The 25,921-nt window shown below is 35.2% G+C and overlaps 2 protein-coding genes across 2 annotated transcripts; one reads left to right on the forward strand and one right to left on the reverse strand.

The window, feature by feature from the left end:
- The first annotated feature begins 13,090 nt into the window (after positions 1-13,090).
- On the forward strand, positions 13,091-22,551 carry LOC141647631 (pyruvate kinase 1, cytosolic-like). The gene is made up of 16 exons (XM_074455903.1): positions 13,091-13,399; positions 13,597-13,693; positions 13,786-13,883; positions 14,950-15,105; positions 16,865-16,942; positions 17,118-17,249; positions 17,354-17,434; positions 17,527-17,598; positions 17,720-17,809; positions 17,955-18,099; positions 18,314-18,402; positions 18,482-18,577; positions 18,675-18,742; positions 21,191-21,290; positions 21,933-21,992; positions 22,117-22,551. Exons 1-16 carry the CDS (start codon positions 13,331-13,333, stop codon positions 22,267-22,269), a joined length of 1,584 nt encoding a protein of 527 aa, XP_074312004.1. The 5' UTR covers positions 13,091-13,330; the 3' UTR covers positions 22,270-22,551.
- Positions 22,552-23,047: 496 nt separating this feature from the next.
- Positions 23,048-25,257, reverse strand: LOC141647632 (uncharacterized). Its single transcript, XM_074455904.1, has one exon. It carries the CDS (start codon positions 24,871-24,873, stop codon positions 23,395-23,397), a length of 1,479 nt encoding a protein of 492 aa, XP_074312005.1. The 5' UTR covers positions 24,874-25,257; the 3' UTR covers positions 23,048-23,394.
- Between the last annotated feature and the right edge of the window lie 664 nt (positions 25,258-25,921).

Below are 25,921 nucleotides of genomic sequence, written 5' to 3' on the forward strand. Positions count from 1 at the left end.
CGTGGCCACCGCCACCCACTCCCAAACTCCTCCTATTCTCCCATGCCGCTTCCACCCACAACATCCTTCCCGCAACCACCCACACAACAACCACGACTCCCACGGCCACCACCCACCCATCCCCGTGGCCACCGCCACCCACCCCCACACGCCTCCTCTTCTCCCCTGCCGCTTCCACCCACACCACAACCCGACACCATTCTACCACCACTGTACCCCCGACCACCACCCACTACCGCAATGCAAGCCACCACCGCACAACACGACCCCATTTCTCCCAGATCTGAGCCACGCCGCCACCACAGCCGACTCAAGCCACCCCACAACTATCTCCTTTTTTTTCAGATCTGGACACCACCACTTGTTTCTCTTTGTTCTTTTTTTTTTTTGTTTCCTTCTTCTTCTAAAATAACGTGTCCTGCTTTCTCTTTGTTTGTTTGTTTTTTTTTTTTTTTATTTCTTCTTCTTCAAAATCACGTGTCCCTCATCCCTCTCTTATTTTTGGTGTTTTTTTTATTTAAAAAAATTCGTTTTCAGATTTTGTTTCTTCTTTTAAAAAAAATTTCAGATTTCTTTTTTATGTTTTTCATTTTCTTCAGATTTGGTGGTTATTTTTAAAAATTTTGATTAATTTATGAATAATATAATTTTGGAAACCTAGATCTACAAGTGTACACGAAAAATTATGACATTAGGTATATTTATTTTATTTACTTGAGTAAATATTTTAGATCTCGTTTTATTTTGTGAATTTTTTTATTTTAGTCTTGTATTTACTAAGTACATCTCATATAATTTTAGATCGTTTTATTTTAGTCTTAGATCTAATAAATAGATCTAAGGTTATTTGTTGATTTTCATCTTAGATGTGCATTTTTTTCTCCTAAAATTACTCTTTTTTCGGCTAGAATTACACTTTTTGTTGTTAGAATTACACTTTTTTCTGTTAGAATTACTCTTTTTTCTCTTAAAATTACACTTTTCTTCATTAAAATTACACTTTTTCTCGTTAGAATTATACTTTTTTTGCTAGAATAACACTTTTTTCGGCTAAAATTACATTTTTTGTTGTTAGAATTACACTTTTTTCTGTTAGAATTACATTTTTTTTTGTTAAAATTACACTTTTCTTCATTAAAATTACACTTTTTCCTGTTAAAATTATACTTTTTTTTGCTAGAATAACACTTTTTCGGCTAAAATTACACTTTTTGTTGTTAGAATTACACTTTTATCTGTTAGAATTACACTTTTTTCTGCTAGAATAACACTTTTTCTGGTAAAATTACACTTTTTTTTGTTGTTAGAATTACACTTTTTTCTGTTAAAATTACACTTTTCTCCGCTAAAATTACACTTTTTCTGCTAGAATTACACTTACTACTATTGGACTAATGTTACACTCTCCATGGACTTGGTCATATTCTCATATTCTCATTGGACTAATGTTAGACTCTCAATGGACTAAAATTACATTCTCAGTGGACTGAAATTATACTTTTCTGGACTAAAATTACACTTTTCTGGACTAAAATTACATTCTTCTTGACTAAAAATAACAATCTCCTTGGACTGAAATTACACTTATCTGGACTAAAATAACACTTTTTGTCATTAAAATAACACTCGTAAAATGCTAAATTACAATAACTTGTGATAAAATTACAAAAATTCAAAATATTATTCGTTAAAATCACTCGGAAAAGATTGAAGTTAAACTTGTAAAACGCTAAATTCTCGAAAATATTTCTTAAAATTACACTTTTTGCCGTTAGAATTACACTCGTAAAATCCTAAAATGTCGAAAACTTGTCTCGAAAAAAAAAAAACGAAAAAAACGAAACAGTCGAAAACTTGTCTCGAAAAAAAAAAAACGAAAAAAACCGAAACACGAAAAATGTTAACAAAATTTTCAGAAACTTTGAAGTATAAGACAAAACATGGTGTTAATTGTGTATGATAATGAATTAGTGAATGTATTATTAAAACTAGAGAGAGAAGTGAATTAATTAATGTTAAGTGTGTTTTTTGCTTTCAATCTCAACCTTCCACCATGCATGATCCAAGGGTTGTGGGAGGGACTTATGGACTCAAAAAAAAAAAAGGGACTTAGAAGAACTTTTTTCTATATATATATATATATATATATATATATATATATATATATATATATATATATATATATATATATATATATATAGAGGTAGGATCCGGTGAGTCCACCTAAATATTTGAGTCCATGAGTCCATAAAACAATATCACGTACTATACAAAACAATATCACCAAATTTTTTTTTTCAAAATTTTTTTTTTCGAATTTTTTTTTTTTTCGATTTTTTTTTTCGGGAAATTTTTTTTTCCGGAAATTTTTGTTTTTCGTGTAAGCTGTGATATTGTTTAGTATAACGTGTAATATTGTTTAGCATAACTTGTGATATTGTATTACAAAACAATATCAAGAAATTTTTTTTTTCAAAATTTTTTTTTTCGAAATTTTTTTTTAACAATTTTTTTTCATGAAAGCTGTGATATTGTTTAGTATAACGTGTCATATTGTTTAGCATAACGTGTGATATTGTATTACAAAACAATATCACGATTTTTTTTTAATTTTATTTTTTTCAAAAAGTTTTTTTTTCCAGCTGTGATATTGTTTAGTATAACGTGTGATACTGTAAGCTGTGATATTATTTAATATAACGTGTGATATTATATCATGGACTCACGGACTCAAAAAGATAGGGTGGACTCATGTGATCCTAATTTTATATATATATATATATATATATATATATATATATATATATATATATATATATATATATATATATATATATATATATATATATATATATATATATATTTATATAGAAATAGGATCAAATGAGTTAGGGTACTTTTCGTGAGTTATCCCTCTAAATCTGGACCATTCATCTAACATAAGATATGTGGCTGAGATTTAATTTTACATCTCATATATAAACCAAATTTTTACAATTCAACTTCTTTTTTTGCCCACTTTTCTCGTCAGTTTCTACTCTTTCTCTCTCTCTCTCTCTCTCTCTCTCTCTCTCTCTCTCTCTCTCTCTCTCTCTCTCTTTCTCTCTCATATTTTCGTTCGTCCATTTTTACAGTTCTCCATTTTCGTTCGTGCTTCTCGTCAATTGAACTTCAGTTATTGTGCTCAATTTGTTCGTCCTTCTACTTCATTATCGTCGTTTTCTCTCATAAATCGTTGTTCTCAATTCGTTCGTGCTTCTCAACAGGTAATCAATGAACTGAACTAAATTTTTTCGCTGATTTTGCATTTGTCCTCTTCTTGTTTTCTACTTGATTTTCTTTTGTTTCCTGTGTTTATTCTTCATTTTGTTTAGTATATAGTTTAATTTGTTTTGTTTTTGTTGTTAAAGTAAATTTTTTAATTGTTTTCGCATAATTTAGGGTTTCGTAATTCATTTTTTCATTTTTGTATCTTTTGTTGAGGTTTTTCTTTTTGTCTTGAATTCCTGTATATTCTAATGAACATAATGTGTGTTTGTTTGGAATTATTTTTGTTATTGTAATATATTGATGATGTTATTGTAATGTATTTGTGGTAGTTATTGTAATTTAGAAAATCAGTTATTGTAATGAGTATTATTTTAGTTATTGATCTTTGCTTAGTGTTTTAAAGTCAGTTTTTAGTCAAGTCCAGTTATTTTAATATGAAAAGTTTGTTATTGTAATATATTGATGTTGTTATTGTAATATAGTGATGTTTATTATTGTAATGTATTGGGATAGTTATTGCAATATAGTAATTTAGTTATTCTATACGTAGTATTATTTAGTTATCATTTTAGTCAAGTCCAGTTATTGTATTACTGTATCCTGATTATTGTATTATTAAAACTCAGTTATTGTATTAGTTGTCATATTTTTTGTGTTTATTCTGATAATTTTGTATATTTTGCTCATTGATAAAAACAAATGGGTCCTAAACGTAGCAGGGAGCCTGAAGATGGTAATAAAGCTGATTTGAAACGCTCAAAAGTAAATTTTCCAAAAAAGAAGCTCAGTAAGGTTCCTGGAACTCCAAGATTGAACATGTGAGTATATGTGTCCTGCCCTCTGTTATGAGTTTCTGTTTATTTGATGTGTCACTCTTTTTATATTTTGCTTGATTTTCGATTTTCAGTGTTGCAAACATTAAAGTGAGCTGTCGTCCTAATGGTTTGGTTAATCTAGTAAAACAACTTGGTCCAAATCAGCGAAAGGCTGTCATTGAGATCGGATTTGGTGGTTTGCTTGATTTTAAAGTGAACAGTTTGTCATTGGGTGTTATACCATTGTTTATAAAACACTTTAATGCTACTGCTCATATTTTTCAAGCAAGAGATGTCAAATTTTTTCTGTCAAAAGATGATGTGTATGATGTTTTTGGATTGCCAAATGGTGGTGATAAGGTTGAGGTTCTTTACACTGGACATAGTTTATTGTCTTCACAAGAAACGTTGAAAGCTGAGTTCCGGAAGAAGTTTTATGTAGAAGGGACAAATTATGTTACTATCCCTGCTGTTTATAATGCAATTACTGATATGGGGGATTATGGGGGAGATGAATTTCGGAGGCTGTTTGTGCTTTATGCTATGTCCATTGTCCTTGCTCCCCCTTCAAATTATAGAATTGACTTTTCAATTCTTAAAGCGGTGCAAGATGTTTCACGTATCCACCATTTGGATTGGTGTGGGTATGTGTTTGATAAATTAGTCGAAGGTGTTCAGCGGTGTAGAACTGGGTCGTCTACTTTGCGTGGTTGCATACTTGTTGTTATGGTGGCATACTTCCATCATATGAGTTTAAAGGAATATACAATGTCTTCTGAGACTCCTCTTATCAAGCATTGGGATGAGAAGTCTTTTGTTAGTAGGGGTATTTTAGAGCTCAATTCTGGTTCGCTAGGGAATGGGGAATATGTCAATGGTGTGTATCCTGTCTGCAAACGCTTAAGAGAAGCTAAAGCTGCTGAGGTACGTGCAGTCGTTGATAAACCTGAACCTGGGAAAAAGTATCTGGAACTGCCTGACTGTTTTGATACTGATGATGTTATTCGAGCAAAGGCTGCTGACGTAAGTTCCAATCATTCTTCCCATCATTTTTTTGTAGTTATTGTAAAGGTGTAGTGTAGTTATTTTAAAGTTTTGTGGCAGTTATTTTTTTCAATTATAGTAAATTATTGTAAAGACTTAGTATAATTATTGTAAAGACTTAGTATAATTATTCTTTTATTTTTTTTTTGTTTTTCTTAGGTTTCCCAAACACATATTTTGATGATGGAGAGGGATGTTGAGATATTTCTCCATTTGTACACACAAAGGAAGGAAGTGATGGGAAAGGAGTGTGGTTCTTCAACAGTTGAAGATTCTTCGACAGCCACTTCAATTTCTTCGACTCCTGCTTTCATTAATGACGATGATTCTTTGTTCACTAAATATTTCAATTTTATTTGTGAAAAAGCTGAGGAAATGAAACAGGCGGGAAGTAAACTGCCGTTGTATGAAAGTTTTTGCAAGGAGCATGAAAAGGGAAAAGATGAAAGGAATGGGGGTTTAGCGTTTGATCCAGAAAAATATAACGTGGTTTATTCTCGGGATAAAGGTAAAAATAAGATCCCTGATGTAGCGGTTGAGAAACCGAATGAGGAGGTGCCAACTAATGACGGCATTGATAATATTGATGTTGAGAATGAAGCTGTGGACTTGGGTAGTGTGGATGACGTTGTTAACAAATTTGTCAACGAGGCTGTTGTTGGGGCTAGAATGCAAGATAGTTCTGTTATAAATGCTTACCTGCTGCATTCAGACGTTATGCCTGAGCATACGTTTTTTGGGAATTGTGGTATAGGGTGTGATTTAGATTGTGGATCACCCAATCCTGATGTAGTCGTAGTGTCTGTTTTTTTGTGCGAGTACAAGGAGCTTTTTGCTCCTATTTTAATGCGGAGGAAGATTGTACTTATTACTGTTTTCTGCACGATCATGACCTACGAATTGGGTAAGCATTATATGTTTTTCGTTTCCTCTCTTTTTTTTTTTTTTTTTTGCTAATATATCTACTTTGTAAAAGCTTTTATTGTTGTTTGGGTTTTTGTTTTTACTATATAATTTGTTTCCATGTGGCAGGGAGGATTTGGTTGTGTTTTCATTTCACAACATGTTAACTCGAGATGACATTATTTCACTGTCTGCTAAGACTATGATCACATCGAATGTGATTGATTACTGGTCATTTTTACTTAATGACATGTTGGTCAAGGCTGGAAAAGGGTTATCCCCCACAAGAAGTTTTTTTTTGTACAAGTCATTCGGTATGTGAAATTTTTTTTATATATTTCTGTATCAGTAAGTTTATAATGGTTATGACAGTTATTCTATTGTAGTTACTTGATTATTGTAAAGCATGTTAGCTGTTAGTTTATTCAGCTAAACAAGTTTTCCTATTCTTCAATTTTGTTTATTGTTTCTTGGATGATTACAATCTTGCAAATGAGTATGTTCCTTTTTCTCCAAACCCAATGATAAACAAGTTTCTGTGATTATTCTAATACTGTACTGCAGTTATTGTATTATACAAGTTCAATTATTCTATCTTTTTTACAAGTTACAATAACTGAGTTTTCATAATACAATAACTATGTTATTGTAATACAATAATCGATTATTGTATTACAATAACATAGTTATTGTATTATGAAAACTCAGTTATTGTAGCTGGTAGTTGTTGTTTTTATTATTTCAATACGTTAGTGTGGTTATTGTATTATAATGAAGTTGTTATTGTTGTGATAGTTATTGTAAAGCAGAATAGTAGTTATTGTATTTAGTTAACCAAGTTTTTTCAATTGTGATACTTCATTTTCTCTTATAGTGTGGTAATATTTTTCATAGGCTTCTTTGTTTAACCTTATCAAAGCTGCTGATGATGAAAAAGATTTATACAGAAAGGAAATTTGTAATGCTTGGGACACTGTCATTGAGAACAGCCAAGGTTCTCTTGACATTGGTGCCGATTTGGTAATTTTTCTAATCCTTTCTCTTCTTTCTTTATTCTGTTGATTATTTTATCGTTGAGAACAGCAAAGGTTTATATACGCCTGTTTTATCATGCCAGGTTTTTATCCCTGTTCATTTTGGAGATCATTTTTTCTGTGTTGTTGTTAATTTTGTGGAGAAGACTGTGGACTATCTTGACAATCATGTATATGATGATTTTGAAGATAGTATCTGGGTGTTGGCTACCAACTCTATTGTATGTACCTTATTATAAGTTTTTGTTTTCATCTACTTCTTTTAGTTATGTTTTTTGTTCTTGAGTGATGAATTTTGATTTAAAAATGTAACCAGGTTGAAATATTTGGTAGTTTTCTTGTCGAGAAAGGTTTTGAAAGAGGCAGTGAGGTCTGCAATTTCAAATTTGTAAATGTGGCTTTTGGGTGGAAATCGGTAGGGTCCCAGAATTTGGATTGTGGTGTTTTTGTTATGATTCATATGATGTTTTATGTTGGGAAGTTGTTCAAATCAGAGTTGCATGACCCATTGAAAAGGATCATATATAGAGCTGAGATAGCTGCCATCTTGGTTTTTGCCAATATCAACAAAATTAGGAAACAGTTGTTGGATTTGGTTGATGATTTTACAAAGGCAAAGGCACATTTGCTGCCTGTTTTGCTTGAGAAGCGTAAGCTAGATGAGTTGGAAGCGGCAAGGGCTGAAGCAGATGCTTTGGAAGCTGCTAGGGTTATGGCAGAGGAACCGGATGATGGTGTCGGTACTCCGGGGCCTGGGAAAAAGAGTATGCCTGGTACACCTATGAGCGCTGGGATGATTAGATCAGGCCGAGGTAGTAGACCGAACTCTGATGGTCTTGGCTGCTCAATAAACTGTGGTAAGGCAGATACAAATCTTGTTGTTGTTTCAAAAGTTATGAGGGCTAATAGCAAATATACACGCGTTATGCCAAACAAGAAGAAACAAGTTGTTGATTATTGTTTCTTGGATGATTACAATCTTGCAAATGAGTATGTTATTTTTTCTCCAAACTCAATGAGAAACAAGTTTGTGTGATTATTCTAATAATGTATTGCAGTTATTGTATTCTACAAGTACAATTATTCTATCTTTTTTACAAATTACAATAACTGAGTTTTCATAATACAGTAACTATGTTTATGTAATACAATAATCGATTATTGTATTACATTAACATAGTTATTGTATTATGAAAAACTCAGTTATTGTAGCTGGTAGTTATTTTTTAAATATGGTTTTAAAATATTACTAAGCTTTTTTTTACTCCTTTGTAGTGAACTTTTGTTTTCTGCGGGCAATGCTATCTTAGATAGGTCTGATATTCTTTCTACGAAGCCCGAAAATTACACTGAGTTGTGCATAATAGCTGCCTGGTCAGTTGTCTTGAATTTCATGGAGGTTAAAGAGAAAGAAGCGCCAGTGATGATGTTCCTTGGGACACAACATATGGTATGATCTGTTTTTCATTGTGCAGTTACTGTAGAATGTTTAATCATTTATCTTCAATTTTCTTCACACTTTTATTGTATTTATAGGGAATCTTTGAAGACATGCTAGAGCAAGGAGGGGATAGTGATGATGTAACTGACAGCCAGAAAGACAAGGTTGTGCAGTTTTGGTCCTATTATTTAGGTGAAATGTTGTAAACTCTGAGATCGATGTGGACTTTATCTTCATCCGTTGTCTTTAGAGAAGTATTACTTTTGTGTTTGTGTGAACTTTATGAACAAGACGGTTGATGTGCTGAAAAATCCGATTTTTACAGACTTGCAAAGATTGCAGTACGTTTTTCTAACTCCTGATCATATACAAATGCTATTTTCAGTCAGAATTATTGTATTGCTGTAACAAAGTTATTGTATTGTTTTAAACTTGTTATTGTATACTCGTGCTTTCTAATTCTTTTTTTGTTTGTACATGCTGTAGGTTGATTGTTTTTCTGACTTTTTGGATACAAGGAAAACAGCAAAAGAAGGAGTTCTCATTAACACATTTACATTCGTGAATGTTGATTTTGAATGGAAAGCGAATGTCAAGGCTGATAAGGAATCGGGATTTTTCACCATGTTTCACATGCTCACATATGAAGGGAAGCACGAGAAGGGATTGTATGCGGTTAAGAAGAGAGTTGAGAGGATTCCTGTATGGCTTGAGATGGTGGCTATTTTGTTGATGTCAGATGCCAACGAGTCAAGAGCGTCTCTTTTGGAAGAAGTGGAAATTTTGAGGGGGAGTATATTGGAAGTAGAGAAAGATCTTTTAAAAGTCAGAAGATCAGGGAGGAAAAGGGTTAAAACAACAGCCGTTAATGGTCCTTCTCGGTGAAACACATAAAAGAACAATTGTTTGATTCGATATGGATTTAGCGAACAATTCGAGATGGATTTGTCGGATAATCTAATGTTTAGATAGCTGTTATTGGTTGATTGAACAAATTTTTTCAGAAAGTGTTTTTGTAATGCCTATAAGTTGTTATTGTAATATCTCCAGACAGTTATTTAAATGATCAAATGCAATTATTTTAAAGCTTTCATGTAGCTGATTATTGTAAAGCGTTTGCCCAATTATTTTAAAGCATACCTCTGATTATTTTAAAGCTCTCATGTATCTGATTATTGTAAAGCTCTTCCCCAATTATTTTAAAGCATATCTTTGATTATTGTAACGAATTGGCAAGTGTAAAACATTATCAATTACTGTAAAGCATTATCAAATTAATATATTTATGGAAAAAAATCAGAACAATTGCAAATAAACTCAACATCAATTATTATAAAGCATAATTGTGATTATTGTATAGTTTTCACATGATTATTCAGTTATTCAAATGATCAAATGCAATTATTTTAAAGCTTTCATGTAGCTGATTATTGTAAAGCGTTTGCCCAATTATTTTAAAGCATACCTCTGATTATTTTAAAGCTCTCATGTATCTGATTATTGTAAAGCTCTTCCCCAATTATTTTAAATCATATCTTTGATTATTGTAACAAATTGGCAAGTGTAAAACATCATCAATTACTGTAAAGCATTATCAAATTAATATATTTATGGAAAAAAATCATAACAATTGCAAATAAACTCAACATCAATTATTATAAAGCATAATTGTCATTATTGTATAGTTTTCACATGATTATTCAGTTATTCAAATGATCAAATGCAATTATTTTAAAGCTTTTCATGTAGCTGATTATAGTAAAGCGTTTGCCCAATTATTTTAAAGCATACCTCTGATTATTTTAAAGCTCTCATGTATCTGATTATTGTAAAGCTCTTCCCCAATTATTTTAAAGCATATCTTTGATTATTGTAACAAATTGGCAAGTGTAAAGCATTATCAATTACTGTAAAGCATTATCAAATTAATATATTTATGGAAAAAAATCAGAACAATTGCAAATAAACTCAACATCAATTATTATAAAGCATAATTGTGATTATTGTATAGTTTTCACATGATTATTGTAATAGCGCAAGGTATTATTAAATAAACAAAATCAGAACAATTGCAAAAAAATTCAACATCAATTAATGCAAAGCATAATTTTGATTATTGTAAAAGTCTAACACACTTATTGTAAAGTATACCCCTGATTATTTGTAAAAAAGTCTAACACAATTATTTTGCAATCTTGCGGTTATTGTAAAGCATAATATGGATTATTTTAAAACGTAATCTTGATTATTTTAAAGCGTAATGCATTTTTCATTCTTCTTCTTCATCTTCATCCTCCATTTCATTTTCCTCTTCATCTTCTTCCTCCAAAGCATGCTCAACAAACGGATTTGGACAGTTTCTCTTGTCATGATATCCCATTTGTTTGCAGTTGTTACATAGCCTCTTCGGTTTGCTCGCTTTCTCAATTGCCTTATCCTTGTTTGATTTCATTCTCTTGTCGCTTCCTTTGTTTATTGCAATCTTTGGTGGAAGAACAGTAATATTTGATTTTGCTGAACAACCTAAGAGCATTTCCAGTTCTTGTTCCTTTGTCAAGCTCTCTTTTGTTGGATTTATTTTCTCTCGGAATTGTAAAAGCATCAAACTTAGCTCCTTGATTTGATTTTCAGGCATCGAGTTAAGAACACTTATTGTTGCATAAAACTCTGACCATACCCTTGATAATTCCAACTTTCTCAAATAAGTGGGATCGTAGTTTAAATGTTTTAAAAACTGTGGTGATCCATTCGGGGGTGGTGAGCAGTTGTTTAGCAGGTATATCTTGGATACGCGCGGGATCTAGCTGGGGATGGAGTCATCACATATCGGAGTCTTTAGTCTTCCGCTGTGTTTGTTAAGGCAACTCCACTTAGTTGGTAGTTGGTTTACAGTTTTGAGAACAGTTGTATTTTTTTCTACTTTACAGTTTTGGTTATGTAATCGTTAAACTTAATTATCTAAAGTATGTTCTTTTATGGTCAATTTGATATACATTACCTCGGGTAACCGAGATGGTAGCATTCCCGTGCATTAGGTGGTCTTGGTAAGGCACTTGGTGTGTGAGGGTGTTACAGTTTAGACCACCATTCTATTATTTGTTTACTTAGTTTAGTAGTCTCACTCAATTTAGCTTAGTTGTTTAGCTTAATGTCAACCTATTACTTGATTTGCGTAGCTAGCTTATAATTTAAGACGGACTAGTAGTCAATATTTGATCTCCTTGTGGTTCGACCTCGACTACCCTTTATTAGTTTGAGAATTTGTTTGGTTGGGTACGACGACCTCTACCCTCATAAAAATGGCGCCTTTGTCAGGGAGGTCAACGGCTTGATATTAGTTTAGTTTTAGATTTGTTAGACTACGTATTTGTTACTTGTGATTCACTGACTAGTTTTCATTTCCCACAATTTGAGCATGAGCCATTTTATAGATATATTGATAGGCTTGATGGTTCTATTGCACAATTTGATTATTTGAGATCTTTATCTTGTTGTGTAGCATGACATGAATCAAGAAACTTGGGGCATGATTGACTCTACATGTGGTGGGCAATTTATTAGTACAAATTATTTGAAAAATTTGGAAGTTCTTAGAAGGTTGGCCTATGATACATGACAATGAAATTTGAAAAATTAGGAAGTTCTTAGAAAGTTGGCCTATGATTGTAATCAACCATAAATTTCTTAAAACCACTTATCACGTGATATGGGTTGGGGTGGGGGGTTCTCTTCAAAAGTACGGATGACCCGAGCCTTAACCCTAGGTTGTGGTGACAAAAAAGGATCTTTCATGGGTTGGGGTGGGGGGTTCTCTTCAAAAGTACGGATCACCCGAGCCTTAACCCCAGGTTGTGGTGCCAAAAAAGGATCGTTTGTGTATAATCCTGGTAGCTCATGGGATAAAAGGAAAGGTAAGCTTCCTTGGAAGTAAGGCGAGAGGCTTACTTTAGCAGGTAAGTAAACTTTTCCCTCAAATTTACTGCACATGGAAGGTTTGACGATGTACCTATTAATTTAATTGCACAAGTCTTTCTACTTAAGGGGCAAATAAAAGCTCTTGTGCTTGGATCGATTTCTTTTCTTCCCTTTGTTTACTTAGCTATTCGAGTTTGTCTAGACGGGTCGATAGTTGGCAAGGAACTTGATCCTCCCGATGCTCTTTGAGCGTCGGCTTGCGGTTAAGAAAGAAGGTTAAGTTCGATGAGCTCGCATTTATTTTTATATTTTTTCGTTTAAATGAGCGTACTATGTCGCGGGTAAAAATCGAAACCCCAGCTTCATAATTGGGGTAAAATAACTCTTCCCAATTGAACTAACTCATATTCTTGATGAGATCACATTTATGAAGGACGAAGTCCGATGGTGATTAATCCAAAAGTTGAGCCAATCCAAATGGAATGTATCAACATCCTTCAAGTAGAGGAGAAGCGTGCATGATGACGTAAATGCAAGATGGTGCAATTGGACCCCAAACAGAAATCGCCCTCGCCAAAAGTCGATTGTACCATAGTACAAGTACAAGTCTACGGAGCCACATTCTAGATTCTAGAACAACACTCACCCCACTTTCAAAGTTTTCAATCGATCTTTCTTACCCTTTGACCAAACACAAATACAAACACCCGGTCCATCAATCTGACCTTTCTTTTCACCCAAGCTATACTACCTACTCGTAATATGCTCATTTCCAAATTCGCATCAACTCTATTTTGAACCCCCCCTGTCCTTTTTTCTTTCCCTTTAACACCACCACCTTCATCTCCATTCTCCACCTAAAACCAATTCATTCCATCATTCAACACAACACAACACAACATAACATCATGCCTTCTACTAACTTGCTACTCGAAGAACCTATTCGAATGGCCTCCATTCTCGAACCTTCCAAATCTGTATTCATTCGAAACTTCCATTTCATCTACTATTATATTCATAACACCCTTGTGCGATGTATAACGGCCTTATAATGCTTGTGAACCTCATTTTATTATAAAGTCGTTGTACACTGTAATCGGTTTTACAGGGACAATTACGGACTATCATTTTTCTTAATCTCGCTAACATTGATTTGATTTGATTTGATTGACAGAATTTTTTCTCGGCCATGACCAAGATCGTAGGAACTCTAGGTCCTCGTTCGCAATCAGTCGAGGTCATTTCTGGCTTACTCAACGCTGGAATGTCTGGTAATTTTACGATATTGAAATTGATTTTGTGTCGGATTTTAGGTTTTTGTTTGAAATCATTTTGATTGAAATTTTGATTTTGATGTGTGTAGTTGCTAGGTTTGACTTTTCATGGGGTGATGCTGATACACATCGTCAAACTCTCCACAATTTGAAACTTGCTGTTAAAGCTACTAAGAAACTTTGCGCTGTATGTTTATATCCTTCCTTCCTTTCCAATTAAATCGTATACCTTTTTCAAAATATGCGATGGAGATAGATTTTAAAAATTGTATAGAATTTATGGAATCGGATCAAGTGTTTAATATTGATTGATGATAATGGCTGTTTTTACGAGTTGTGTTTTCGTCAACTGAACGAATAGTCGCTGATTCTATGTTGTTGCCATGAGGTTCAACTTTGAAACATTTATTGCTTTATTATGCAAAGTTTTACCATGGTTTATACAAAGTTAGGTAGAGTTGTTAGCTAGTACACCTGTGATAGGGACGGTGAGATTTGTGGTATGAGCGTGTTTTAGAAATCAGTTTTAGCAGTCGTTGAATGAAGGATTGCGGGATAAATTTAGCTACAGATAGTGTAATTATGAAAATGAGTGTGCATTGTGGGCCATATGCGTTTGTACAGTTTCTGATCAGTTATATTTTGAAAGTTTTATAGATTTGGTTGGCAGTTTTAGGTGGTAATGAGGAGGGTTTTCTAATACAGTTATCGTTGGTTAAGATGATTCACTTCAGTATTACCTAGCTGTGGGTCGTTGAACTATACAATGATCGAACATCCTAAAACCAATACAGAATCTTAGTGTGAAAGGGTGCATAAATCTGTTATAACTGTAAATGTTGGTCTTTTAATTGACTGCATTGATTGATTGGAGAAAAGTACAGAGTACCGAATCTTTGGTTGGGCTTTTTTGTGCTCATAAACTTGCATTCATGTTGTACTAGTATTTATGTTTCTGGCTTTGATTTAGATTTGTTCATTGCATCGTCCTGTGATATATTTGCGTGTTTGCTACCTATTTACTCCTTAATGTCTGAAAAGGATAGCAATTAATGAGATTACACCATATGTCTTTGGTATGTGAGGCTTTGTGTTCAACTACTTAGCCTACTAATCGTCTTTCAGCTGCTGAATCATGGAAAGTCTTACTTTTATAAGTTATGAAATTTGTTTGAAATAAGCAAATTCTGTTGTAGTTAATTAAGATGACTAAATTAAAGGTAATAAGTGAATATTGTTTCTGCGGATCTCAGGTCATGTTGGACACTGTTGGAGCAGAGGTGCAAGTTGTAAATAAAAGTGGGAAAGCAATATCTCTCAAGGAAAATGAATTTGTCACTCTTACGCCAAATCTAGAGATCGATGCCTCCTCAAAACTATTACCCATTAATTACAATGGTCTTGCCAAGGTTCGTGAATTAAATATGTTATTATTTGTAGCAGGTACAACGTAATACGTTCATTAGGGATTATGAGAATGTTAATGCATGATAAACGCGGTCTGTGTTTTTGTCTTCTGTACATGAGATATGTATGTTCTAGACATTTATTAATGTCTTATTCTTCTGTCATTATATATTGCTATTTTGTTCAGCATCAGATAAAAGTCCGAGTAATAATTAACATCAAACATCGTCGATATTTTTGACTTCGGTGATTTGACATATGTACTTTTCACGGTTGTAGTATAATTATATTATCTTACTTCACTATATTTTTCCATTTTATCATTGTGTTTTTGTTCACATAATAACACGAGCAAGATCGGCATTTGTGCCGTAGATCGAACTTGCTACTGTTGATGGATAATATATTCGTTAGGTGGAATTGTGGGATGAGTGAAGGGTAAGATTCGGACCTCAACTATGGTATTTTTCGAATCAAGTTAAGGACTTCAATCAATACTTTATAACTCTATTAAATACTCCGTGTATGACCAATCAGTTATGCCATTACCTTATCAGACACATGAAAACAAGCCGGCTGATTTCTTACCTCCATCATCAAAGAGAATCGTTCAGATATGTACGAACTAGTGTCTTCTATTAGTTAAAAGTCAAATCCCAAGTTATATTTTCTCCCTGATCCTCCACACCGCCATTTTTTTTACAGCGGTATGGCATCAAATTAAAGCAAAAGAGCAAAGTTCAAAACATATTAGCACATAGGCGCAAGACGACTATTCCGAGACCATAATCATAACCACCTAATTAAAGAAAACCTATACTATAACACCCCAAAACCAATATTGAATGTAAACCAATAAATAGAAACCAAAAAACCAACCTTTAATCAAATAAAGACTTATCACGGAGACAAACCCATATGATTCGTAAAATGTATCCCATCTTTTTTCTAAATAAGTGGAACATGAAAAGAGAAGTGCCTGCACGCTAAATTGCAATAAGTTCTAATTTGCTGCCACCTTGAAAATTTCTCTATGGCATCAAGATGGTGAAGCTTCACCGCTGCCAGTTGGATGTTTGAAGTATTTGCAGAGTAATAAATAAAGGTTGGAGTTCTGGGTTGTAATAGATAGAGAGGGGAAATGAAATTTGTCATGAAGTAAAATGAAATAGGTAAAACTAGGGTTGGCTTTTCATAAAAATAAAGAGGTTAAACCAAAACTATTGCAGTACTGATGGAAAGGCATTTTAAATCCTTAACTAGAAAGTTTAATAGTTTGGGTCCTTAAATGTAAAAACACTCGAAGTTTAGTCCCTTTTCTTGCCCCTAATTCTAGGGGGGATTTTGTGAGGTCTTTCTTTGTAGATTGTGTTCATACTGTTTGCAATGGGCTGCTCATTCTACTACTTCTACGTAGTGTAAGTAGAGGCCTGATCCTTCTGTGGTAGCTGTCCTGGGGGACTCACTGTTATTGTTGTCATGGGCTTGCTTAAAGGAATGTTCAGCCTTTATTCTCCTAATTCATACCAAGTGATCTGCTGTCCTTTTATTAAAAAAAATTCTATTTCTGAATTTATGGCCTATAATTTCTTTTAATGTTTAACATGTGATGGATAATCAGGATTTCCATCATTTGAATGTAATTGGGGATTTTCTTTTGGCGTCATAATTGTTTATATTTTAGATACTATTCTATTTATATAGAAGCTGTAGCAAATTATATTAATTTGCAGTACTAAACCAACTTCAATGATCTTGCAGGCAGTGAAAAAGGGGGATATGATCTTCATGGGTAAATACTTGTTCACCGGAAGTGAAACCACATCTGTTTGGCTAGAGGTATGTATATGTTCCTATGTGGCAATGCTACTCATAACTTTGTGGATGCTCTGGTTTCAACAGCTGAAGGTGTTGCTTTGGGATTCTGAGGAAATTAAGTGTGCTAGTATGCTAGAATCGCTTGTATTGCTCTTTTTTAAGCTACTTATGCCTTTCCTGTGCATGTATGGATTAGGTGTCTGAGTCGAAAGGGGACGATGTTGTTTGCGTGATCAAGAATTCCGCATCATTGGATGGAACACTGTTTACTTTGCACGCTTCTCAAGTTCATATCGATATGCCAACTCTCTCAGAGAAAGATAAGGAGGTAGGCGTACCAGTTAGTATTGGTTTTTGAACTTTCCTATTTAGCCAGTGTTGAATGGTCTTGCCCTTAACATTTTTTCGCAATTATTTATTGTGGTTGTCCAGGTCATAAGCTCCTGGGGGGTTCAAAATAAAATTGACTTCCTTTCACTATCATATACTCGTCACGCAGAGGATGTTCGTCAGGTTGATAATGTTCTATATTCTTTTGAAGTTAGGTTCTTGTTAATGTTGGTAAGTAGTAATTTCTGACTTTTAAACCTTCTTCATTTGCGCAGGCTCGGGAGCTTCTGTCAAGTTTAGGTGACCTAGGTCAGACACAAATATATGCAAAGATTGAAAATGTGGAGGTGAGGGCCCATTCCAAATGTTCTTCACCTACTATAAATTGCTTCAAGTAATTACGATGCATAGAAACATGTAAAGACGTGAGTTATTTAATCGTGTATTCTTATCCTACTGTTTTTGTAGGGTTTGACCCACTTTGAAGAGATACTTCAAGAGGCAGATGGCATCATTCTTTCTCGTGGAAATCTGGGCATTGATCTCGCACCTGAGAAGGTTGGTCTGCCATCTTATTCTTTATCATTACCCCTCTTTATTTTTTTATTTTTTATTTATTTTTGCAAACATAATCATTCCCTGCTTTTTAGGGAGAATACATGGCGTTAGTTGATATATGACTAGTTTCATCTGTTCCTTGAAGGTATTCTTGTTTCAAAAAGCTGCTTTGCATAGATGTAATATGGTTGGCAAACCAGCTGTCGTTACTCGTGTTGTTGACAGCATGACCAACAATCTCAGGCCTACTCGTGCCGAGGCGACTGATGTTGCTAATGCTGTGTTGGATGGTTAGTGACATTGCTACTGTTGGAATTTCATTGCCGTCTTTCCTGTTTTTCAATTTTTTTTCCTTTTTTCTTCAAAATATTTGATACAAGTGTCCCCACTGTGCTTTGCTCTACGTCTATGTATTCTCACAAAGAGGAATGCGAACTTTGGCTGTGATTTACTAATGTTTATACAAATTCATGACTGATCTTCTTGATTAATCTTGAACTGCAGGGAGTGATGCGATTCTCCTTGGAGCTGAGACATTCAGAGGCCTGTACCCTATTGAAACTGTGAAAACTGTTGATAGAATCTGTTTTGAGGTAATGAGATATACAAGGGATCCTAAGAAACTGTGAATTTTTCCACCGTTTTTTGAGCTCCGCAATTTATCCTATGCAGGCTGAAAAAGTGTTTAATCAAGATGCATACTTCAAAAAAACTGTTAAGTTTGTGGGCGAACCCATGACTCACCTGGAATCTATTGCTTCATCTGCTGTAAGCTCGTCTTGAAAACTTTGCATTCTTGAGTTTATGCGAAAGTCATGGATTCTTTTTATTGTATGTGATATATTACCTTTAACGTTCTTTGTAGGTGCGTGCCGCCTTAAAGGTGAAAGCATCTGTTATTATCTGCTTTACTTCCTCTGGAAGAGCTGCAAGGTATTCTCAAATTTGTATACGGGAATTATGTATCTACTCCGGTTATTTTCCATTGTAAGCTCCAAATATCAAAGACTAGAGAAAAAGAACAACCTGCAAGTTTTCTGGCGTAAAGTCATTTGTTGAATGAGGCTAGACGAGCCGCTAAAAAGGCCGTACGGGATGCGAGGGCAAAAGTTAACCAAGAAGTGTATGCCAGGTTGGACACGAGAGAAGGAGAGAAGGATATCTATAAACTGGCTCGCATAAGAGACCGAAAGACGAGAGATATTGGGAGAGTTAGGTGTGTGAAAGATATGGACGACAAGGTTCTGGTTCAGGATAACGAGATAAAGGCTAGATGGAGTTCCTACTTTGATAATTTATTCAATGGACATCAGGAACAAGGTTTTGGGGATGTAGAGGTAACACCAAGCATGGTTAACCGGGAATTTGTGCGTAGAATACAAAAGAGTGAAGTTAGAAAGGCGTTAAGGAAGATGGGGTCAAAGAAAGCAGAGGGACCGGATGGTATACCCATAGAAGTTTGGAGGTGCTTCGGGGAGAAAGGGATTGAATGGGTAACCATGCTCTTCAACAAGATTTGGAGGAGCAACAAGATGCCATCGGCTTGGAGGAAAAGCACTCTTGTCCCTTTGTACAAGAACAAAGGTGATGTCCAAGAGTGTTCCAATTATCGGGGAATTAAACTCATGAGTCATACAATGAAGTTATGGGAGCGGGTAATCGAGCAAAGGCTTAGGAGATATGTAGACATCTCGGAAAACCAATTTGGATTTATGCCCGGGAGATCGACTATGGATGCGATTTTTATCATGAGACAGTTGATGGAATACCATCGGGACAAGAAGAAGGATTTGCATATGGTTTTTATTGACTTGGAAAAGGCATATGATAGGGTACCAAGAGAAGTACTTTGGTGGGCTTTGGCGAGAAAGGGTGTGTCGCGAAAATATATTGACCTCATAAAGGACATGTATGAGGGGGCTAGTGCAAGTGTTCGCACTAATGTTGGGAGAACGGAAGAATTTCCTATTACCATCGGGGTGCATCAAGGTTCCGCACTTAGTCCTTTTCTCTTTGCTATAGTTATGGATGAGTTGACAAGGGATATTCAGGACGACATCCCTTGGTGTATGATGTTTGCTGATGATATTGTGTTGATTGATGAGACAAAAGAGGGGTGGAGAGAAAGTTGGAATTGTGGAGGCAGACTTTAGAGACTCGTGGGTTCAGCCGAGCGGGAGTAAGACCGAGTATTTGAGGTGTCGGTTCACTAAGGTGGCGGGGTTGAGATCGACAGAGGCGGGGAGTATTATTTTCGATGGGAATGTTGTTGAGGGTTCGGATTTCTTCAGATATCTAGGATCTATTATTCAAAAAGATGGGGAGTTAGACGGAGATGTGGCTCACAGAATTAAAGCGGGATGGTTGAAATGGAAGAGTGCTTCAGGGTTTCTTTGCGATAAAGATATGCCCCAAAGATTAAAGGGAAAATTTTATCGCACGGCAATTAGGCTCGCTTCTACTTTACGACTCCGAGTGTTGGGCGTGAAACATTGTCACATTCAAAAGATGAGTGTGGCGGAGATGCGCATGTTGAGGTGGATGTGCGGACATACAAGGAAAGATCGGTTAAGGAATGAGGTGATTAGGGAAAAGGTAAAAGTGGCGCCAATAGAGGACAAGATGATGGAAAACCGACTAAGATGGTTTGGCCATGTGAGAAGGAGACCTATGGACGCACTGGTTAGGAGGGCCGGAGACTTGGAGAACAGAAAAGGTTCCTAGAGGCAGAGGAAGACCGAGACAGACATGGTTGAGAGTGATAGAGCACGATATGAGAGTTCTAGGGCTTGAGGAGAGTATGGTGACGGAGAGGGCACAATGGAGGGAAAGGATACATGTGGATTTTTAGTATTTGATGTTTTTTTTGACAGATTTAGTGTTTTTATTTATTTAATTTAAAGAAATTAATTTATTTATTTTTCTCTCCTTTATTACACACTTTTCCAACAACCACTTTCTTATGGATTTTACATGGTTCATTCCGGATCCTTAACTCTATTTCGGTTTTTAAAAATCGTTTTAACCTTTTCTCTCAATTTAAATTTTAAGATTTTATAAAAGAAAGACGGAATTCGATTTTAAAACCCCTAAGTTCACCTTGACTTTCCATTACATTTTCGTTCTCCCTTTTGTTTTTTATCTTCCCTTTTTATTCGCATTTTGAGGCGTGCGTTCACCCATAGACGGTTCGTAAGGATGATTCATGTCAGCCGACCCCAAATCATTTTGGGATTAAGGCTCTGATGTTGTTGTTGTTGTAAAGTCATTTGTTGAATAGAATATTTAGAATTTATTAATCTGGTCAATTTCTGCTTGCCAGGATATCAACTTTTGTGTGTGGAAATAAGGATTTGTGAATATTTTGCTCATTCATTGCAGGTTAATTGCTAAATATAGGCCAACAATGCCAGTTCTCTCAGTTGTGATTCCTCGCCTTAAGACGGACCAACTAAAGTGGAGTTTTACTGGTGTCTTTGAGGTATATACACTTAAATTTGATTATATTCAAGGCTTTAGATAGTAATTGAGTCGGTAATAATTTGCCCTTTGCATGCAAAATTGATTATCCTTGTTTTACTCTGGTAATTATGTCCATGTTTATGATCCAATTGCAGTGAGTGTACTCTGTATTTTCCCCTAGACGTTAGAGTTGTTAGGCGGCCACTGTGTTGTTGGCGGTTTCTTGCGGCATAGATCAATTTTGGCTGTTTGTTGTGAATCTTGATTGTTAAGTATGCTCATCTAACAGGCTTATTTTTGCTTATATCTGGTAAATGTTTACATCTTTTTCAAAGCTCGAACTTTGAAGTATGAACTATGAAGAGTCCGGTACTTTACTTCTACTTTATGTATGCATTTAAAGTTTGTGATGCCTGTCAATCTTATTCAATTTGTTGTCTAAGGTCTTATTTGGTCTTACCATAATGGTCTATAACCTTTTCATTTAAGTGGGAGGTTTCGCCACAGTTTTTCAGCAGCAAGTTCTTTTCGTATTTGAACTTCATGCTCCAATGTTCTCGCATACTTTCCCTGATTTCCTATTCTTAGTCATTCATCATAATGCATGTTTAGGTGTTTCCTCTTTGTTTAATACCTTTTCTTGTCTTGTAAAAATTACCAGGCCAGGCAGTCATTAATAGTCCGAGGACTTTTCCCTATGCTTGCTGATCCCAGACACGCCGTAAGTCTTGCATTCTCAATCAATGCACGGTTTTTAATTGCAAGTACCAGTTCATAAGTTAGGATTTAAGAAGCTAGAAGTTTGTGATGCCCATGATTGATTGAACTAAACTTTTTTTGTGCAGGCGGAGTCAACTAGTGCAACGAATGAATCAGTGTTGAAGGTTGCCCTTGATCACGGTAAGGCATTAGGTATAATCAAATCACATGATCGAGTCGTGGTTTGCCAGAAAGTTGGTGACGATTCCGTGATCAAGATCATCGAGCTGGAAGATTAGATAAGATTTAATCTAACCCTGAATATTGTGCCCTAAAACGTTGGTTCTGGGGATAGTTCTGGAACTTGTTAATTGTCTACAAAGCCATTTTGGGTATGTTGATTGTAGCCGTTAATGCAATCAATGCAGAACATATAACATAAGTGAGGACATGCATGCTTGGAACATGTTTGTCATAAATAACGTCCTCAAAATTTTGACAATGTTCGATCACGCTTTGAATATTGTTTGTGCAACACTGTATCAAGCAATTTTGGTATGGAACATAATTTTCATCTGAAACATTACTGCTTCTGAGTTGTGATGCCTATTTTTATTGGAGTTGCAAATTACTGTAATTAACCTAGGTCTCGCGGTCAAGTTATTTTTTTTCACTTGTTACTCTGGGATCAGTTTTGCTGTAAATACCACTCCTAGGTTTCAAGGTTCGACCTTTGATGATGTCCTAATGTGATGAAAACGGAGTATTAGCATCTGAAGCACAATGCTTTTTGTTAATGCTAAACATCACTGACCTTAATTTGAATCGAATGTAAATAATAAAAATTATAATCAAATGGGAGTAGGAAAACTGAATTTGCTTGTGTTTGGTTTCTATTCCTGGCAGCCTCTACTCTTGCTTAGCAAAACATAGGTTGCTATGGCTTTTCTCTCGGTGAAGAATTTTTGCGTCGACAACACGTAAAGGGTACTGATATATAGTTTCTGTGAGATTATTTTACGACGACTGCATGCACTGTTGCGTCGACAGCACGTAAAAGGTACATGTAACGTTACATATAGAAATAAGATCGATATATTATTTTTACGACTCTTTTTACTATAAAAGCGAAAATTACACCTTACATTCCTTCACTGTCATTTTGTTACATCTAAATAAGAACTAGACAATTATCTTAACCTTAATAACTCTACTAAAAAGATATAAAAATACACCTCACTTTTACATGCAAGGCTGCTTCTTACATCTTTACATCACAAGACACCATTCCCTTAAAACCATACTGAAGCATACAGATTGCTGGTTGTACACAAATTCTCATTTTAGACGGCTTATTTTGTCTGAAGGCTTCATTCAGACAGAACATTCCGTCTGAAGTGAGACGTGCTGTTGTTGCAAGCCAATTAAACACTGATGCAAGATGGGTTGACAGCAGCAGTGTTGTTGTTGACAGGAGCAGGGTTTTGTTGCTGCTCAACAATCATAAATTCAATCTCTTTTTTCCTCAACAAAAGAACCATCCTTTCATTTTCAAGCCTTTTCCTTTCATTAGCAAGCTTCATCTTTTCCATTTCCCTTTCCTTTTTACTACTAAACTTCAACCATTTCAACCTCTCCTTCTCCAATTCCAATGCTTCCCTTTGATATTTCACTCCATTCTCTTCCAATTCCATCATTTGTGCCATCATCCATTGCTTCTTCTCCCTGGTACTCTTGCTCCCATCTTGTAGCATTCCCCTCACTTCTCCACTCCACTGATTCAAACCCCCTTGCATGGTCCTACCCCTCTTCCTAGGATTCCCCCCTTCCTCATTATCATCAGCATCATCATCCTCGTCATCATCATCATCGTCCTCATCCTCGTCGTCATCATCCTCATCCTCATTCCCCAAATTGTTGTTTTGGACCATTGAAGGATGCAATTGGGTCGAATGCAAGCATGCCGACACCTGACCCTGTGGCGCCGGTGTCTGGTTCTGCTGTGGTGGCACTTGTGCTGGCATCTGACCTTCACCAGCACCAACCACCACAGCAGTTTCACCCCCACCATTAACATTAGCATTAGTAGCAGTAACATGACCACAACTATTATGATAAGCACACATTTCCCTAAAAAACAAATGCTTAGAATTCAACAATTTCCTAACTTCTTCCTTCATTTTAGAAGAAATATCCATAGTTTCAAGCAAAGTTTGATTCTCCACAACTTTGCATGCAGTCCCTTTCCCTAAAATATCATTAACTCTCTTATATCTTTTATTCAAATCATTAAATTTATCCTCACATTGTTGTGGAGACACATAAAACCCTTTCTCCATCATCGCCCTCGAAACCGACTTCCATTTCCCTTTCTTCTGCATGGCTCCACCACCACCACCACCACCACCACCAAAACCCGGTTTCTTCTTATCGGATCCTAATTCAGGTCCTACTCCCACCACCTCATCTCCTATATAATAAACAGCCATAATTAGCAGTCTCACCATGTTATCAGTCCATTTCATCCTTTGCCATGGTGAAACAATAGTTCCACTTCCACCATTGTTGCTGTTTTCAGCTTTTCTCTTCAAACTGGATGATGAACTATTTTCCTGATCATTTGGTTCATCTTCATCACTGTTGGTCACTTGGGTTGCCTGAATTTTGCCATTCTGAGACGGGTTCGGGTTTGGGTTTGGGTTTGGGTTTGAGTTTGGATTAGGATTAAATGATGGGTAGTTTGGTTGCCTCATTGAAAGTTGAGTTTGTTGTTGATCAATTTGTTGTTGAAAACCCATAATTTGAGAGTGATTTTGGAGGTTGGATTGTGGATTTTGAGTCTGTAAGGGCATTCCTGCACCCATGTTTGGGTACATTCTTCCTGATAAACCTTTTCCTTCCATTTTTCAAACAAAAAACAATTAGAAATACTATTATTTTATTAAGATTAGTCAAATAAATAAAACAAAGATGCAAACTTTAAATATATTATGAGTACTAAAAATAAAAGATTTAAACTTTTTACTGAACAAACTACTGAAAAGCTCAGAAATCTATGCTACTGATCAAATATTTTGTTTCTTTTTTTTTTTGGGTATGAAGAGAAAAGAGGGTAAAAGAGAGGAATATTGGGTGGAAATAGCAGAAAATAGAGCGGAGTATATATTAAAATGGTGAATTAGTAACTGAAGGTTAATTCCCATAGTATTTAAGATTACTGGTTTTGGAAATACAGGGGCACAGTACACAGAATTCACTTAAGATTTGCTCCCCACTGTCCACTGTTTTTGTTTGCCTTCCTTCTTTTTAGTGAGCAAATTAGCTGTGCTGGAGTGTGTTTATCGTGAACTTTGCTAAAAAAGACAATTTTTTAGGGAAAAAGGAACGTGTAGTAGCGTACCTATCTTTGTACTTTGACTTGAATCTCCTTAAAATATGGAATCAGAGTCAATTGGGTGACAATGTCACTTGGGGGTCTTACTGTGTCGAAGGGTAAAATTATTTATGTTGGGGTTAATGAGGTAATTAGGAGTATGTAGATGGTGTAATCCGGGCTATTAGTGTCATTTATAGTAAAAAAAAATTATAAGAACGATACGAGGTGATTGTCATATCGTAATTTTCTCATGATTAGTAGAATCTAATGTATAACGAACGTATCTTTAAGAGGGTTTGTTAGTTACTAACAACGGGTTTTCGGCTGCAAAAAAAAGTAACGGGCTTTAAAATTGTCGTTATATTAGTTCCCTTCTTGATTTTTCATCCATTTTGTCGTATTCGCAAACGGAGCATGTCATACAATTAGCGCACGCACGTGGCAGCTTTAATTGGCTTGTCGTATTCGCAAATTGTCTTTTATTACTTGTGTAATTGAAACGTCTCTCAATCATTTGATGGTATCTTACGAGTCCTTTTTATTATTGATATTTACAAGCTCCCAAATAAAAATGA

Source organism: Silene latifolia, chromosome 3 (assembly GCF_048544455.1).
Source record: "Silene latifolia isolate original U9 population chromosome 3, ASM4854445v1, whole genome shotgun sequence".
In the NCBI taxonomy this organism is placed as follows: domain Eukaryota; kingdom Viridiplantae; phylum Streptophyta; class Magnoliopsida; order Caryophyllales; family Caryophyllaceae; genus Silene; species Silene latifolia.